This window comes from Phyllobates terribilis, unplaced genomic scaffold (genome assembly GCF_046119375.1).
Source record: "Phyllobates terribilis strain yellow unplaced genomic scaffold, ASM4611937v1 Scaffold_260__1_contigs__length_2691941, whole genome shotgun sequence".
Lineage (NCBI taxonomy): Eukaryota > Metazoa > Chordata > Amphibia > Anura > Dendrobatidae > Phyllobates > Phyllobates terribilis.
Window position 1 is genome coordinate 2,609,343 of NW_027363020.1, and position 15,973 is coordinate 2,625,315.

The following is a 15,973-nucleotide window of genomic DNA, read 5'->3' on the forward strand; positions in this document are numbered from 1 at the left end:
AGACACCAGTTGTTAGTGACAGGTTGAAGAGGTGGGCTAGGGTTGGGATGAAGATAGTGGTAAGGTTTGGGATGAGGTGGGATGGGATTGGGTCAAGTTCACAGGTGGTGAGGTGTGATTTGGAGAGTAAAGAGGAAAGTTTATCTTCAGAAATGGTGGAGAAGGTGGTTTTGGAGGAAGAGGGTTGAGTAGGTGTGGGGAGGGGCTGTCGGGGCTTTAGGCAAGAGCTTTGTCTGATGGTGTCAATCTTCTACTTAAAGAATGAGGCAAAGTCTTTGGCTGAAATAAGAGGAGAGGGAGGAGGCACTGGGGGAGGAGAGAGTTGAAGGTGATCAATAGTTGTTTAGGGTTGTGAGACAGGGAAGATATGAGAAGTATGTTTGTTTTGCTGCAGTGAATGTGGACTTGAAGGTAGTGAGGGACTGTTTGAATGCGATGAAGTGCTCATTGGACTGGGACCTTTTCCATCTACGTTCAGCAACCCTGGAGGCCCGTCGCAGTTCTTCAGTTAGGCTGGTGTGCCACGGTTGTCTGTTGATTGTGCGAGCCTTGGTATGTGTGAGGGGGGGCGACCGAATCGAGAGCTGCAGCGGTTGTGGTGTTGTATAAAGTGGCAGCAACATCTGCATCATGTAAGGAACTAATGTCTGTAAGAGGGAGGAGGGATTCAGAGAGTGAGTGTAGGTCAAGGTGTTTGAGATGTCTGCGAGGGTATGCAACTTTGTGGAGTGGGGATTGTTGCCCTGGAGAGGAGAGAGAAGAGAATGTGAGTAGGTTGTGGTCAGAAAGAGGGAGAGGTGAGCTAGAGAGGTTAGATAGGGAACAGAGGCGGGTGAAGATGAGGTCCAGTGTGTGGCCGTCTTTGTGCGTGGGTGTGGAGTTCATCATAAATCAAGTAAGCTGACATTAGGTGTCACTGACTTGATTTCCAATATGAGCAGAGTGCTAGAGACGCAGCAAAAGAACTGATTCCTGTAATAAAACAGGTAAGGAAATGTTTTGCCTCACAAAAAGAATCCGCTGCAATCCCATGCTGTCCTGTCCGTATACTTTTTTGTATCCTTCCCTAGCAAGGTGCTGTGGTATGATCAGACACAGCCATTTAATAGTATGTAGCAGGTGCACATTTATAAGATTATCTCAGCACAGGAACATTTTAACAAATCAAATTGTGGAACTTATTATTATACCAATAGACATTGATTAAAATACACTTTGTTTATGGGACAATCTTGTAAGTATTTTTGTAAGTATTTTTGAAGAGTTATTGAAGTGTTTTGAAAACTTTTACTTTGTTGCAGCTATTTGATTCACAGTGTCTAGTAGTTTGGATCGGATGTCATCAGAAGCCACTTCAAAAGTAGTGTCATGCACTTTTATTCCACCAAACATTTTTTAAAACCTGAAGCGGAAAAAAACTGCATATAGAAACAGTAAACCGGTTCTACAATAGAAATGAATAGGAAGAGTCTCAAGCATTTAAGTGATATTGCAGGTTTTTTTTAATGGACCAACTTTCAAAAACCGTGTGAATGTTCCTTTAAAATGTAGCAGACTTTCTGTGCACAAAATAACACATCAGAAAAAATGCAACATTTACATTAAGTGGATTTATGGCCTTTGCCTTAAAAAGGTCAAGGATGCAGTAAATTTCAGAGAGTCATTATGGAAAACAATGATTAAGTTAAGAAAATGAAACTGAGTTTTATAATAAAAGTAAAATATTGTTAATTCTCTCATTTATTTAACATATTAAGAAGCTATAGATACATTTTTTACAAAACGATACAAAATAGAAAAAATGTCTGGGAAGAAAATTCTAATGAAATATTAAACTTCAAGCTTTTAAGACCATTTACAATAATTTATATAAATTATTCTTCCCAGTGAGCCGATTTTAATATTTTACACAGTTTATTTTATTTTACACAGCACATTAAAATCAACAACGTTCATCAATCATCTGATGTTCCTGCGATTGACTGGTTTTGATATAATTTTCCTTCTCCTGGTTTTCCTGGACTGCTTTCGATCAGAAGCTTTAGATTTTAAAGATGAAGGCTTTGTACTTTCTGAATCACCAGTTGCCTTTTCTGGGGGTGACAGCAGCTGAATCTTTATAGGAGGGTGATCTTCTGCCCTATAATATTCCAGAAGTAACAAGTTGAAGTGCACAGGAGTAGTAAGTACATTACATGCCTATAGTGAACAACGATGTGTTAACATTTTCTATGTATACAGGTATGGCTCTGCATCACGGATTGCCATAGCAGACACATAGTAGACGCAGGACGAATAACTCTGCATGCAGCACTATCAAAAGTGAGGAACACCACAACAGTGCCCATTAGAAATCAACAAGGCCAGTGGGGGGTGCTATTGAGGTCAAATAAATAATCTGACACTGGGTAGTGGTTGCAGTTACTTATGGAAACTGCACCACAGATGTGAAAAAAGTCACATCTGAATATCCTTTACTGTGCCCCTTCTAAAACTTATTAGCCAAAACTTACTATGTTCAATGTGTCTAAAATGCAAATATATACAGAATCATATCAAACGAGCCCTTTGACGTTTCTGGTAAAGACAGCAGAGTAGGTCCATATAGCTCATACATTTGGAGAAAGTAGTGTGGAGGACAGAGAGCAAACCATTTCATTAAGTTCATTAAAGGGGATATCTGGGACATTAAAAATAGGAATGAAGTTGCTGAATCAGGCTACTACCTGCCTGTTGTACGCGGCGCCGGTCATTGACCGCTCCTGCTGGAGAGTCTGCTTCCCCCTGTCAGCAGAGCAGCAGTTTCTCCTCCTGTTGACAGGACGGGACCACTGGTGTCATGCTGATTGACGGCCGGCTTCCCCCAAATAGGCAGCAGAGCGCCAGCTGTCAATCAGCATGACACCAGTGGTCCCGTCCAGTCAACAGGAGGAGAAACTGCTGCTCTGCTGCGGTGACCTCAGTAGAAGCCTGTGACTGCTTTGGGCACAACAGAAAGGTACATCGCAACTACCTGCCTGTCTGTGGTTAGGCACTTTTTTTTTTTCGAATCCCGTATCCCCTTTGTCATATTGGTGAGCACCATCTCTCAATACTGCGTCAAACTACCAAATTTACATCCAGATGTTAGTTCACTTAGTACATAAGTGTTCCCTAAACTGTAAAATGTTAGTGTATGCATACCGTGAGAGTCTCAGAGCAGAAATCCCACCTTTGTTATTAAACTATTCACATTAGCATATACCACTTAGAATAAATATAGAATAAATGAGAAAAAAAGGGGGAGAAAAGGGTCTGGGAGTAAAGAAAGTGAATAAAATGAAAGTTATTTTGTTAATTAAATAAAATATTAAAATACGGTATTTTTCGGACTATAAGGGTATGTGCCCATGATGCAGACTTTAAGCAGAAATTTCCTGAGCGTTTTTTCCTCTCCCTGGCAGAAAAAGGCATACAGATTTTACATGCGGTTTTTCTGCCAGGGAGAAGCGTTTAGGCGTTTTTACATGCACTTTTCCAAGCGATTTTAAGCATCACTTGATATCTATAATATAACACTACAAGTGTCCCTCTGTCTGAAGCCTCGATAGACTGTGCAAGCGCGACACGCCTGTGCAGTCTGGCTCCAGACAGAAGAACGCATCCAGCCGTTACAGGTAAGAGGAGGGTATGGCACCGGAGATCACGGTATGCGTAGACACTGAGCACATACCACGATCTTCAGCGCCATATTTACCTGACCGGGAGGAGCGCTGCTGCGGCGCCTCTCTTGACCCAGAGATCGGGGCAGGAGTGAGGCATCGGAATCGGCACATGCGCATAGAGCTATCCGGCGGCATTTTACTGAAGACACATTTACAGTGTGTCTACAGCAAAATGGCGCCGGACAGCGCGGTATGGGCACGCGCCGCACTCCTCCACCGGCCTCCGGCAGAACAGGACACAGCAGCGCTGGAGCACAAGGAAGAAAGGCGAGTATAAGTGTTTATTTTTTTGTATGCGTACAGCGTGAAACTGATGAGGGGTAACACGAATACAAAGATTGGGGGGGGGGGGTGAGGGGTACCATGCATACAAAGATTGGGGGGGTGAGGGGTACCATGCATACAAAGATTGGGGGGGGTGAGGGGTAGAACGCATACAAAGATTGGGGGGCTGAGGGGTACCAAGCATACAAAGATTGGGGGGGGGGCTGAGGGGTACCATGCATACAAAGATTGGGGGGGGGGGTGAGGGGACCATGCATACCAGGATTGGGGGGTGGGTGAGGGGACCATGCATACCAGGATTGGGGGGCGAGGGGACCATGCATACCAGGATTGGGGGGCGAGGGGACCATGCATACCAGGATTGGGGGGCGAGGGGACCATGCATACCAGGATTGGGGGGCGAGGGGACCATGCATACCAGGATTGGGGGGCGAGGGGACCATGCATACCAGGATTGGGGGGCGAGGGGACCATGCATACCAGGATTGGGGGGCGAGGGGACCATGCATACCAGGATTGGGGGGCGAGGGGACCATGCATACCAGGATTGGGGGGCGAGGGGACCATGCATACCAGGATTGGGGGGCGAGGGGACCATGCATACCAGGATTGGGGGGCGAGGGGACCATGCATACCAGGATTGGGGGGCGAGGGGACCATGCATACCAGGATTGGGGGGGTGAGGGGTGCCATGCATAACGGGACTGGGGGGCGAGGGGTGCCATGCATACCAGGACTGGGGGGCGAGGGGACCATGCATACCAGGATTGGGGGGCGAGGGGACCATGCATACCAGGATTGGGGGGCGAGGGGACCATGCATACCAGGATTGGGGGCGAGGGGACCATGCATACCAGGATTGGGGGGGTGAGGGGTACCATACATATATACCAGGATTGGGGGATGAGGGGTGCCATGCATACCAGGACTGGGGGATGAGGGGTGCCATGCATACCAGGACTGGGGGATGAGGGGTGCCATGCATACCAGGACTGGGGGATGAGGGGTGCCATGCATACCAGGACTGGGGGATGAGGGGTGCCATGCATACCAGGACTGGGGGATGAGGGGTGCCATGCATACCAGGACTGGGGGATGAGGGGTGTCATGCATACCAGGACTGGGGGATGAGGGGTGTCATGCATACCAGGACTGGGGGATGAGGGGTGCCATGCATACCAGGACTGGGGGATGAGGGGTGCCATGCATACCAGGACTGGGGGATGAGGGGTGCCATGCATACCAGGACTGGGGGATGAGGGGTGCCATGCATACCAGGACTGGGGGATGAGGGGTGCCATGCATACCAGGACTGGGGGATGAGGGGTGCCATGCATACCAGGACTGGGGGATGAGGGGTGCCATGCATACCAGGACTGGGGGATGAGGGGTGCCATGCATACCAGAACTGGGGGATGAGGGGTGCCATGCATACCAGAACTGGGGGATGAGGGGTGCCATGCATACCAGGACTGGGGGATGAGGGGTGCCATGCATACCAGGACTGGGGGATGAGGGGTGCCATGCATACCAGGACTGGGGGATGAGGGGTGCCATGCATACCAGGACTGGGGGATGAGGGGTGCCATGCATACAAAGATTGGGGGGGGGGGGTGAGGGGTACCATACATACATACCAGGATAGGAGTGAGGGGTGCCATGCATACCAGGATTGGGGGGGTGAGGGGTGCCATGCATACCAGGATTGGGGGTGAGGAGTGCCATGCATACCAGGATAGGATGGTGGGGACAGGAGGGGGCAGGACATACCAGCATGGGAGACCATATACCAATAAAAATGCTCGCCACCAGGGCGTAGAACGGGTTCAATAGCTAGTGTGTATTGATCCTTTAAAGGATAGCAATATGATTGAGACAGTTATTGAAGTGCCACCCAATAGAGAACAATGTTGCACTTTATTTCCTACAAATTGAAATGTTCAGGAACTTTGATACAGTGTATTATATGGAGAAATCTGTATAAGAAGCATGAGTGAATATATTACAGTATTAATGATATACTATATCCAGACTTTGAACAACAAAATAAGTTTAAGTAGTATAGAGGAAGTCCCCGACTTCCAAACATCCAACTTACGTATGACCCCTAATTACGTATGCCTGTTAAACAAAAACACACATGATTAAAGCTGACCTCTCCGGCTATTGTCTGATCCTCCTCTTTTTGCCATTGCGCGTTGCTTCTAAGGCCTATTCACTATGGATTAGGACTTCAGGACACATCCAGACCGCAGGTCACTGCATGTCATAAGGTCTTGTTGTATGGAATTACTGGTCTATGGTGAAGAGACCGGAGAAACAGCACGCAGCGATGCAGAAAAGTGAATCGGATGGTGGGTGTCGAAGTGGTCAGGTATGACTGAGACTGCAGACTTGTGAATCCTCCCAGGGCACGCACTGTGTGCTGCGAAGATTCGCCGTTCTCTGCTCCGGGAACAGCGGTCAGGTATGTAATATGCATGCTTCCAGGCTGAACCAGTCTAGTGGGCGCGACCTCGCTCAATACAACTGTATTGAGCGAGGTCGCGCCCACTAGATGGGTTTTGCCATGGAGAATGCATGTAGAGTACCTTACCGCCGTTTCCGGGGCAGGAAACGACGAATCCTCACAACACACAGTGCGTGCCCTGGGAGGATTCACAAGTCTGCAGTCGCACAGAGTGACTGCACACTTTTCATTTTAAACCAGACAATCCCTTTAATGGAATTAATAAATAGGTGTTCATAAAAAACTGTCAAAATTGAAACATTTATTTTCTGCAAACCTATTCCTTGTATTTTTTCCCTCTTCCCCTTTATTCTATAATCCGTAAATTTTCAGCAATCAGGTCAGACCACCTAGATATTTTGCTCCTATTAAATAGACGTCAATCAGTAATGCCAGATTCTACTGGTAAAGCAGATCCCTAGGTGATATCCTAATAGTCCTTTTTTCTTAGCAGTGGTTTAGTTGCTTTAAGTCCATAATCTGTTTAATAATTTTATTATAACTTTCTATAGACTTCTCTATATAACTTGGTGAAGGGTGATGTTTGAAATGCCAGACATGAACACTGACGGCGCCCAACAGTATAAGGTAATGGACATTGCTCCTAAAGCCACTGACTATAAAAAAAGATGAGGAGTGGAAAAGTAGACTAACACGCAAGACTGCTGTCAATCACCAATGTGCCTTATTGAAGCCATCCCATGGAGGTGGCACAAATATATTTTAGCATCTGCTGTTAAGCATACTTACCCTGTCAGAATAAAGGGCCAGATTCATTAAAACTGGAATTTTGTACACCAGTCTTAATGATGGGTGTGCAGAATTAAAATGTGCAAACCCCTTATGAATTCGGTACACCTCATCACGGACATGCATCTTGCCAAATATGCTACTCCAGCCAGCAATCATGCCAATACGTTCTCATGGATTACTGCGCATTTTATACTGTTTATATACTCAAAGCAGTAATCAATCATTGAAGAAAAGCGTAGGGCTTTATCTCCAGTGCCAATGTTTGAATGTGCTAGTCTGTTCTTACATAGGAAGTGATCAGGGAGTTCATAACTGGATCACTCTCAATGCTACATATTTACTAGCCAACCAATAATGATCCACTGATGAGAGTGCGATATGGGAATAGATGGTCTCACAACTGAGACTGGTTGATTAGATAACGTATAGAATCAAATAATATAGGACCCACTAACTATTAATGGGAACAAACTTTTAAAAAAGGGAGTTAATGTTAGTCGCTCATGGGAGAAGACTTTCATAATTGAGACTAATATTTAATACAGCATTCACAGACTACATTTGGTACAACATTTCTAGATATTTGTGATTCAGAATCACCTTATTTCTTAATAGAACTAATAATAGTTAGATTTTAATAATATGACTCCAATTGGATTAGATCGCGAATCCAGACAAACTGAAGTAACATTTCTGCTGTAAGGTATGAGCAATTTGTAATAAATTTGTCAAGCAGGTGTTGCAATATTCTGTCTCGCCCCAGTTCCAAGTAATTTGGTGTAGCGGCCAAAACTGCTGTGAAAACTGCAACATCTAAGGTATTTTAAGGCTGAATTCTGGTGGTTACACATTGATGAATCAGGCCCAAAAGTGTGTATATATGTAACAGGTTAGATGATTTTACCGAAATTAAGAAGGAATGAAAACACTACAACAAATACTTACTGGTCGTCTTCCTTTACTCGGCATTTTGAAGGTCTGCCTCTTGGTCGCTTTAGTTCTGGTGTGTCAGGAACATGAGCTATTTCATGCGACTCCTTAACAGTTACATCCTAAAAATTAGGGAAACGCATAATTAGGGCTTAAGATTTTCTGCAATGTAAAAGGAAAGGAAAGCCCAGCAACATAAAACAATGATATCCGACCTTTTCTTCCAGCATTACACTGGTAGAGAGTTTTGTCCTTGTTGTCCTCCTTGTACTTCGAGATGGTGGAGAAAACAGGTACTCTGAAGCTATTGGTGCTGGCGTCTTAGTGGGAGAAATAAGGAGAGCTGTTTGCTGAGCTGCAGAGGGAACAAACAAGTTCATTACGTGAGAAATAGCTGTTCAGTTATTGTTACAAGTATGTCCATGTTTTTTAAAGTACTGGAAAGCTAAAAATGTGCCCATGGAGCACAAAGATTGAAATTTATGAAAACAGCAACACAGCGGCTTTTTTTCTAGTTTATTTGTTGGACCTGAAGACACAAGATTGGAACAAACTGGTTTCTTCCACATCAGGTTTCACAAATTAATGTAGCCAGAAGTGTAGGTTCACCCATTATTGATAACATAAGAAAAGTTTGGTTTGTAAATGCCACTTAATTATCCCGATTATTGATCCAGAGTTACATTCTACATAAATGAGCGGCACTCAAATAGCTAGAGTTCTGCTCACATGCAGCAGATATGTAGTAGGTGTCGGAGGCATCAAATCTGCTCCATAAAGCTTCCTGGGGCGGCTTCTCCAGTGTGAACATGGAGTTTTACACACAATTTAGATGAGGCCATGTTCACACATTGCGTTTTTTGCTGCGTGGTTTTTTTTTCTGCAGCAAAACCTGATCTCTTGCCAGGAGGTTTGTTCAGGATTTTCTTGCTTTTTTGCTTGTTTTTTGGTGCGCTTTTTTCACTGTCCTTTTGTCTCTTATGCATGTACATAAAATTCAGTGAAAAAATGACAGCACAGAACTAGCTGAGCCGTTAGTGCGGCTCTGGGTGATGATGCAGAGTAACTGGGAATCAGCACACAAATGTAACATTGATCATTCTAACTGTAAGATAATGTTTAAACAAAACTATGCTAAACCTAAAACTTGGTGCCTTAGATGAACCAGTAAAGTCTCATTCAGACATCTGTTTAACATGGTCTCCATAATCACAAATAGATCATGCAGCCATAAGTGTATGTGCACACGTTCAGTATTTGGGTGCAGATATTTCTGCATCTCTTGGCAGAAAAAAAGCACGGTTTTTGCATGCGCTTTTTTTTACAGCAAGGAATGCCTTTTGGAGCTAAAGATATTTGAAAAAAGATACGTGGGACATCGCTTTAACCCTTCTCTGGTTTTGCGCACCTTATTCCATGAGCCATAACTTTTATTTTTTTTCAACATGTCCATGTGAGGGCTTGTGTTTTGCAAGACGAGTTGCACTTTTGAACGACACCATTGGTTTTACCATATTGTGTACTGAAAAACAGGAAAAAAATTCCAAGTGCGGCGAAATTGCAAAAAAGTGCAATTCCGCCTTTTTTTTTTACCATGTTCACTCAAAGCTAAAACTCACTTGCCATTATGATTCTACAGGTCAATACGAGTTCGTAGATACCAAATATGTATATGTTCTCTTATTTGAGTGGAAAAAAAAATCCAAACTTTGTTATAAAAAAAAAAAAAAAAAAAAAAAAAAAGGCGCCATTTTCCGAGACCAGTCGAGACTATTTTTCGTGGACTGGGTGAGGGCTTATTTTTTGTGCATCGAGCTGATGTTTTTATTGATACCACTTTGGTGTAGATACGATCTTTTGATAACCTGTTATTGCATTTTATTGCAATGTTGCGGCGACTAAAAAAAAATTTCATTCTGGCATTTGGATTTTTGTTCTCGTTACGCCATTTACCGATCTGATGAACACTTTTTTTATATTGATAGATCGGGCGCTTCTGAAAGCGGGATACCAAATATGTGTATATTTGATTTTTTTATGGTTTTATTTTGAATAGGGCAAAAGTGGGGGTGGGAGTGATTTAAACTTTTAAAAACATTTTTTTTCTACTTTTTACTTGCTTCAATAGTCTCCATCTTCCGATCACCTGTGTTACACATAGCAGGGCATTAGTCCCGCTATGTGTAACAAAACTGCTCATCGGCTATGAACGCCGGCCACCGAGTGGCGCTCATAGCAGATTGGCTATGACAACCACAGAGGTCTCCTGTAGACTCCGGGTTGTCATGACAACCCATCGGAGACCCCCGATCATGTGACACGCTTCCGGCATGATCATGTTAAATGCTTTTGTCAGAATTTGACAGCGGCATTTATCATGTTAACAGCTGAGGGTAGATCGCGATTCCACCTGCGGCTGTTAGGGGCATGTCCAGATCAGCTGTCATTTGCCCGGAAAGGTGCAGGCTCAGCACCGGAGCCCGCACCAAAAGGGGAGACACGACATGCGCTGTACATGTACGGCGCATGTCGTGAAGGGGATAAGAATGTGTCGGTTTTATTTCAAATAAAGTGTTTTATTCTTGGCGTGTATGTTTATTTCACGGTTTACTTACAAGTTTAGTAATAAGGGTGTCTAGCTGACACCTCTTCATTACTAAACCTTGGGCTTTATGTCAGCGACACCTAATCCCATTACCCTGATGCATCAGGAAGAATCTGGGCTAAGTGCCAGAATTGGAACATTAAATATGAAGTGTCATTTCTGGGGCAGCGGAGGGCTGGTATTTTTTAGCTTAGAAAGAGCTATTAGGCCAATATGTCCCCTGGCTATTAACAGCTCACAGCTGTTTGGTTAAGCCTTTATAGGGTACGTCCCCACGATCAGGAACCAGCAGCGCGCTTGGACTATGCCCAAAATGCTGCATTCTAATGCTGCACTTGTTTTGTCAGTACATGTGGATCCACTGTATGTAATGACATTTCAATCGGTCAAAATCTGCAAATTGACATGCTGCGGGTGAGTTTACACAGCGTCAAAAACAAGCAGTGGGCATGGGATTTCTTATGAAATAAAATGAATTAAGTAAAATAAATGGTGTGGGCTCCCGCGTCATTTTCATATCCAGCAGAGGGAAACCTGGGGGCTTATATTACTAGGCAGGGAAGGGGCAATTAGCCAAAAATGTTCCCTGCCTATTAACAGCCCACAGCTGTTACCTTAGCGTTTACTGGCTAGATACAAGAAGGACCCCTGAAAAAAATTGACGTAGGGTCCCCATATAAAATCTGACCAGCAAAGGCTAAACAGACAGCTGTGAGCAGATATTAATAGCCAAGGAAGGGGCCATGGATACTGGCTCCCTCCGAGGCTAATAGTATCAGCCCTAGAAATTGCGCATCCGTAAGATGCGCCAAATCTGGTGCTTAGTCTCCGCTCTTCCCACTTGCCCTGTGGCGGTGGCAAGTGGGGTAATAATGTTGGGGTTTATGTCAGCCTTGCATTAGCAGCTGGCATGAAGCCCAGGTTAGTAAAACCGGGCGTCTATAAGACACCCCCATTACTAACCACATAGTATGGTTTTGAAAAACACACGGACTGAAAAAAATCCTTTATTTGAAATAAAAGTCCACATGGTTTTAATCATTTATTTAAAAATAAACAGTTATATTTACCTAACGCCTAATCCCCTGAAGCCATTGTCATCTGTAAAAGAAACAGAAAATAAAAATACTCACCTAACGTCCAATCCGTTGAAGCCAGTCACCTGAAAAAAATAAAATAAAACCACAACCATCCCTCATCTGTTCGAGGTGATGACATTATCCACAGTGTCCCATGAAGATTTGGGTCAGTTCTAGAGCAGTCACAGCAGGCTACACATGGACACAGGAGTATAAAATCGCTCCTGTGACAGTGCACAGCACTGAGCTGCAGGGAGAGAAGTCACCGGAGTTCAATCAGCTGATAAGCTCTGGTGACCTCACGGCATCACCGCTGCATGAGAATTTTCTGACACAGCAACGGTGCAGTGAGTGAGGTCACCGGAGCTCATCAGCTGATTTGTACTCTGGTGACCTCTCTCCCGGCAGATCAGCGCTATACACTGCCGGGAGCGATCACACTCCTGGATGATCTGATTGCCGTGGGACACTCGGGATTATGGCAGATATGTGAGTATATAATGGTTTATTATTGTTTACAGGTGACATGGGCAAAGGGAATTAGGCAAAACCACACAAAGTTGACATGCAGCAGTTTTAAACGCATTGCAAATCCTGACTAGTGTTTTTTGCCCAATTCTGAGCGGAAAAAATGTTGCTAAAACGAACAGTGTGCACACAGCCTAAGGGTGTGCACGCGTTGAGTATTTGGTGCAGAAAATTCTGTATCTCTTGGCAGGAAAACGCACCATCAAAAATGTTGCGATTTTGCCTAGTTTTTTCAGTGCATTCAATGGTTGAAAAACGCAGGCAAAAACGCACAGAGAATTGACATGCTGCAGATTATTTTCTGCACCAGACCTGCAAGTCAAAAATACTCAACGTGTGCATGACACTTCAGGTTTCTCATTCACTTTGCTAGCACCAGGTTTTATCACAAATTCGCGCACAAAAAACCCCACAACAAAAGAAAGCACTAAATCTGCAACATGTGCACACAGCCTAGGGGGTATGTGCACACGGTTGGGACTGGCAAAACTTTGAAAGCAGCATACTTTATGCTGCGTCCAAATCGCTGCACGCAGGTGAATCCGCATGTGTAAATTGAACCATGCGGATTCACCGCAATCAATAAATTGTAGTGATCTAATTTCTGTTGCGGAGACTAGCGGCTCTGCAAGAGAAATTAACATGCTGTGGTCTGGAAAGACGCACCGCATGTCCGAGGGTGATCCGCAGGTGCACAGAGACGCATAGTGGGAATGGGATATCTTGAAATCCCATCCACTATACTGTAACATCTGGCCACTCCGGATTGCACGCAGCGCTAGTGCGCTGCTTCCAATCCGCAGCGATTACTGATTGTGCGCACGTACCCTTACACTGAAATAATTGACATGCTGCAGATTTAAAGCTGCACCAAATCTGCAAGTCACAAATAAGCAATGTCTGCATGAGACTTCAGGATTCTCATTCACTTTGCTGGCTTCAGGAAATCCTTCAGGTTGTGACAAATCTGCACTGAAAAACGCAGCAAAAATGGCAACATATGCACATAGCCTAATAGTCTATGGTGAGGATCACGTTTTTGTGTGTCTGATTTTGTTTAAAATCACGGATAAAATCCAATCAATACAAATATATGGATCTGAAAATGCTATCAATATGCAGTTTTTAACATTTGGAAGGTAGAAAAGGCTGTGATTTTTTTAATGCATACAAGAAAATTACTGCTGAAACACTGACTGTAAAAAGGGACATAATGACCAAAAACTGAGGAATGTCCGATTCAAAATGCTGATGAAATAAAACAGACATTTAAAGGGAATCTGTCACCCCCCTGGGCGATATCAGACCTCAACTATGGGCATACCGGGTATAGAAAAATAAATCTATACATACCTGTATGGCCCATAGCAGAGGTCTGATGGGAATCTGTCACCCCCTGGGCGATATCAGACCTCAACTATGGCCATGCAGGGTATAGAAAAATAAATCTATACATACCTGTATGGCCCATAGCAGAGGTCTGATTGCAGAGAAAACCACTTTAATCAATTCTATTTTGTACAGACTTGGCGTCCGGGAACTCCAAGCAAACCCCGTCTATGTGCTTATTATTCCCCAAAATCCCAGCCTCTCTGGTTAATTATCATATCCCCCCACTCCCCTGCATGTCACAGGACCCTGTGTGGTGCACTGTGCTCGCTGACTTTCCAGGCATGCGCAGAGGGCCGCTCACATAGAGCGCGCTTTGCTTCATCCCGGCCCCGTCTCTACGCGCACTGCGCCGCAGGGCTCTATTGCGCAGGCGCCGGGGGTCATTGTCACTTTCCGGCGCCTGCGCAATAGAAACCTGCGGCGCAGAGCACAGGTAGACAGGGCCGGGATGAAGCAAAGCGCGCTCTATGTGAGCGGCCCTCTGCGCATGCCCGGAAGTCAGGGAGCACAGTGCACGTCACAGGGTCTGTCACAGGGCCCTGTGACGTGCAGGGAAGGGGGGGGGATATGATAATTAAGCAGAGAGGTGGGGATTTGAGGGAATAATAAGCAGATAGGCGGGGATTGCTTGGTGTCCCCCGGACGCCAAGCCTGTGGAAAAAAGAATTTATTAAAGCGCTTTTCTCTGCAATCAGACCTCTACTATGGGCCATACAGGTAGTATAGATTCACTTTTCTATACCCTGTATGGCCATGGTAGAGGTCTGATATCGCCCAGGGGGGTGATAGATTCCCATCAGACCTCTACTATGGGCCATACAGGTAGTATAGAGTTACTTTTCTATAACCTGTATGCCCATAGTAGAGGTCTGATATCGCCCAGGGGGGACAGATTCCCATCAGACCTCTACTATGGGCCATACAGGTAGTATAGAGTTACTTTTCTATAACCTGCATGCCCATAGTAGAGGTCTGATATCACCGGGGGTGTGACAGGTTCCCATCAGACCTCTACTATGGGCCATACAGGTAGTATAGAGTTACTTTTCTATAACCTGTATGCCCATAGTAGAGGTCTGATATCGCCCAGGGGGGACAGATTCCCATCAGACCTCTACTATGGGCCATACAGGTAGTATAGAGTTACTTTTCTATAACCTGTATGCCCATAGTAGAGGTCTGATATCGCCCAGGGGGTGACAGGTTCCCTTTAAGGCCTTATACTTCTCTACCAACTCTAAAACGCAATACATCTTCTGTGGTCAAGTTGCATCTTGTGTCTCGTTTCGTAACTACAGCCATGGATGAAGAGTAGGAGCCCACCAATATCGCAAATGTTCCTCTAGCAAAGCTTTAAATGATTAAATGAATGCAGCGTGTCTATGAAACAATATATGTGTGGGATTTCTGCACCCATGTGTTGTACTACAGGTAGTTCCCACATGCACAGAACTGCTGTAACAGTTAGGAATTGCTATTAGCTGCAAATACACAGTTTTAAAACCTCAACTGAAGGATACAATTTAACAGGCCATACTTTAGTACAGGGGTCCTCAAACTACGGCCCGCGGAGGACTTTTATCCGGCCCGCCGGACTGTGGGCAGGGGAGAGCGGTGTCAGCGCCCGCCCTTCCCCCAGCTTTCTCAGAGCCCCGGCAGGCGGATACTTACCTCTCCCCGTGCCTCCGCAGAGCCGCTGTCTTCCTGGTCTGCGCTCCCTAAGACGTCTCAGATCAGAGGGTGCGGTGACATCTTTACACCGCGCCCTCCCCTGAGCCGTCACAGGGAGCGCAGAGAGGGACAACGCCGGAGACGCTGGAGTCCGGACCTGAGCAGCGGCAGCAGGCAAGGAGGGAGGTGAGTATTGGATTTTTTTTTTAATGTATGGAGGCATGGGACATAATATTAGGGGTGACATCCTGCATGTGGCATTATATGGGGGGGGGGGGGGGTGACATCCTGAATGGGGCATTATATGGGGGTGACATCCAGCATGGGGCATTATAAAGACAGGGGAGTGATATCCTGCATGGGTCATTATATTGGGGGGGTGACATCCTGAATGGGGCATTATATGGGGGGGGGGGTGACGTTCTGCATGGGGCATTATAAAGACAGGGGAGTGATATCCTGCATGTATCATTATATGGGGGGGGGTTGACATCCTGCATGTGGCATTATATGGGGG

The 15,973-nt window shown here is 45.2% G+C and overlaps 1 protein-coding gene across 1 annotated transcript in view; it reads right to left on the reverse strand.

The window, feature by feature from the left end:
• Window positions 1-1,722: 1,722 nt before the first annotated feature.
• Window positions 1,723-15,973, reverse strand: part of LOC141219305 (protein ELYS-like) — a 78,757-nt gene continuing 64,506 nt past the window's right edge. Inside the window, exons 24-26 of the mRNA XM_073666076.1 lie at window positions 8,397-8,536; window positions 8,197-8,303; window positions 1,723-2,140 (exon numbers count right to left, since the gene is read on the reverse strand). Coding sequence (XP_073522177.1) covers window positions 1,960-2,140; window positions 8,197-8,303; window positions 8,397-8,536 — 428 coding nt within the window. The 3' untranslated portion in view covers window positions 1,723-1,959. The remainder of the gene's footprint in view (window positions 2,141-8,196; window positions 8,304-8,396; window positions 8,537-15,973) is intronic.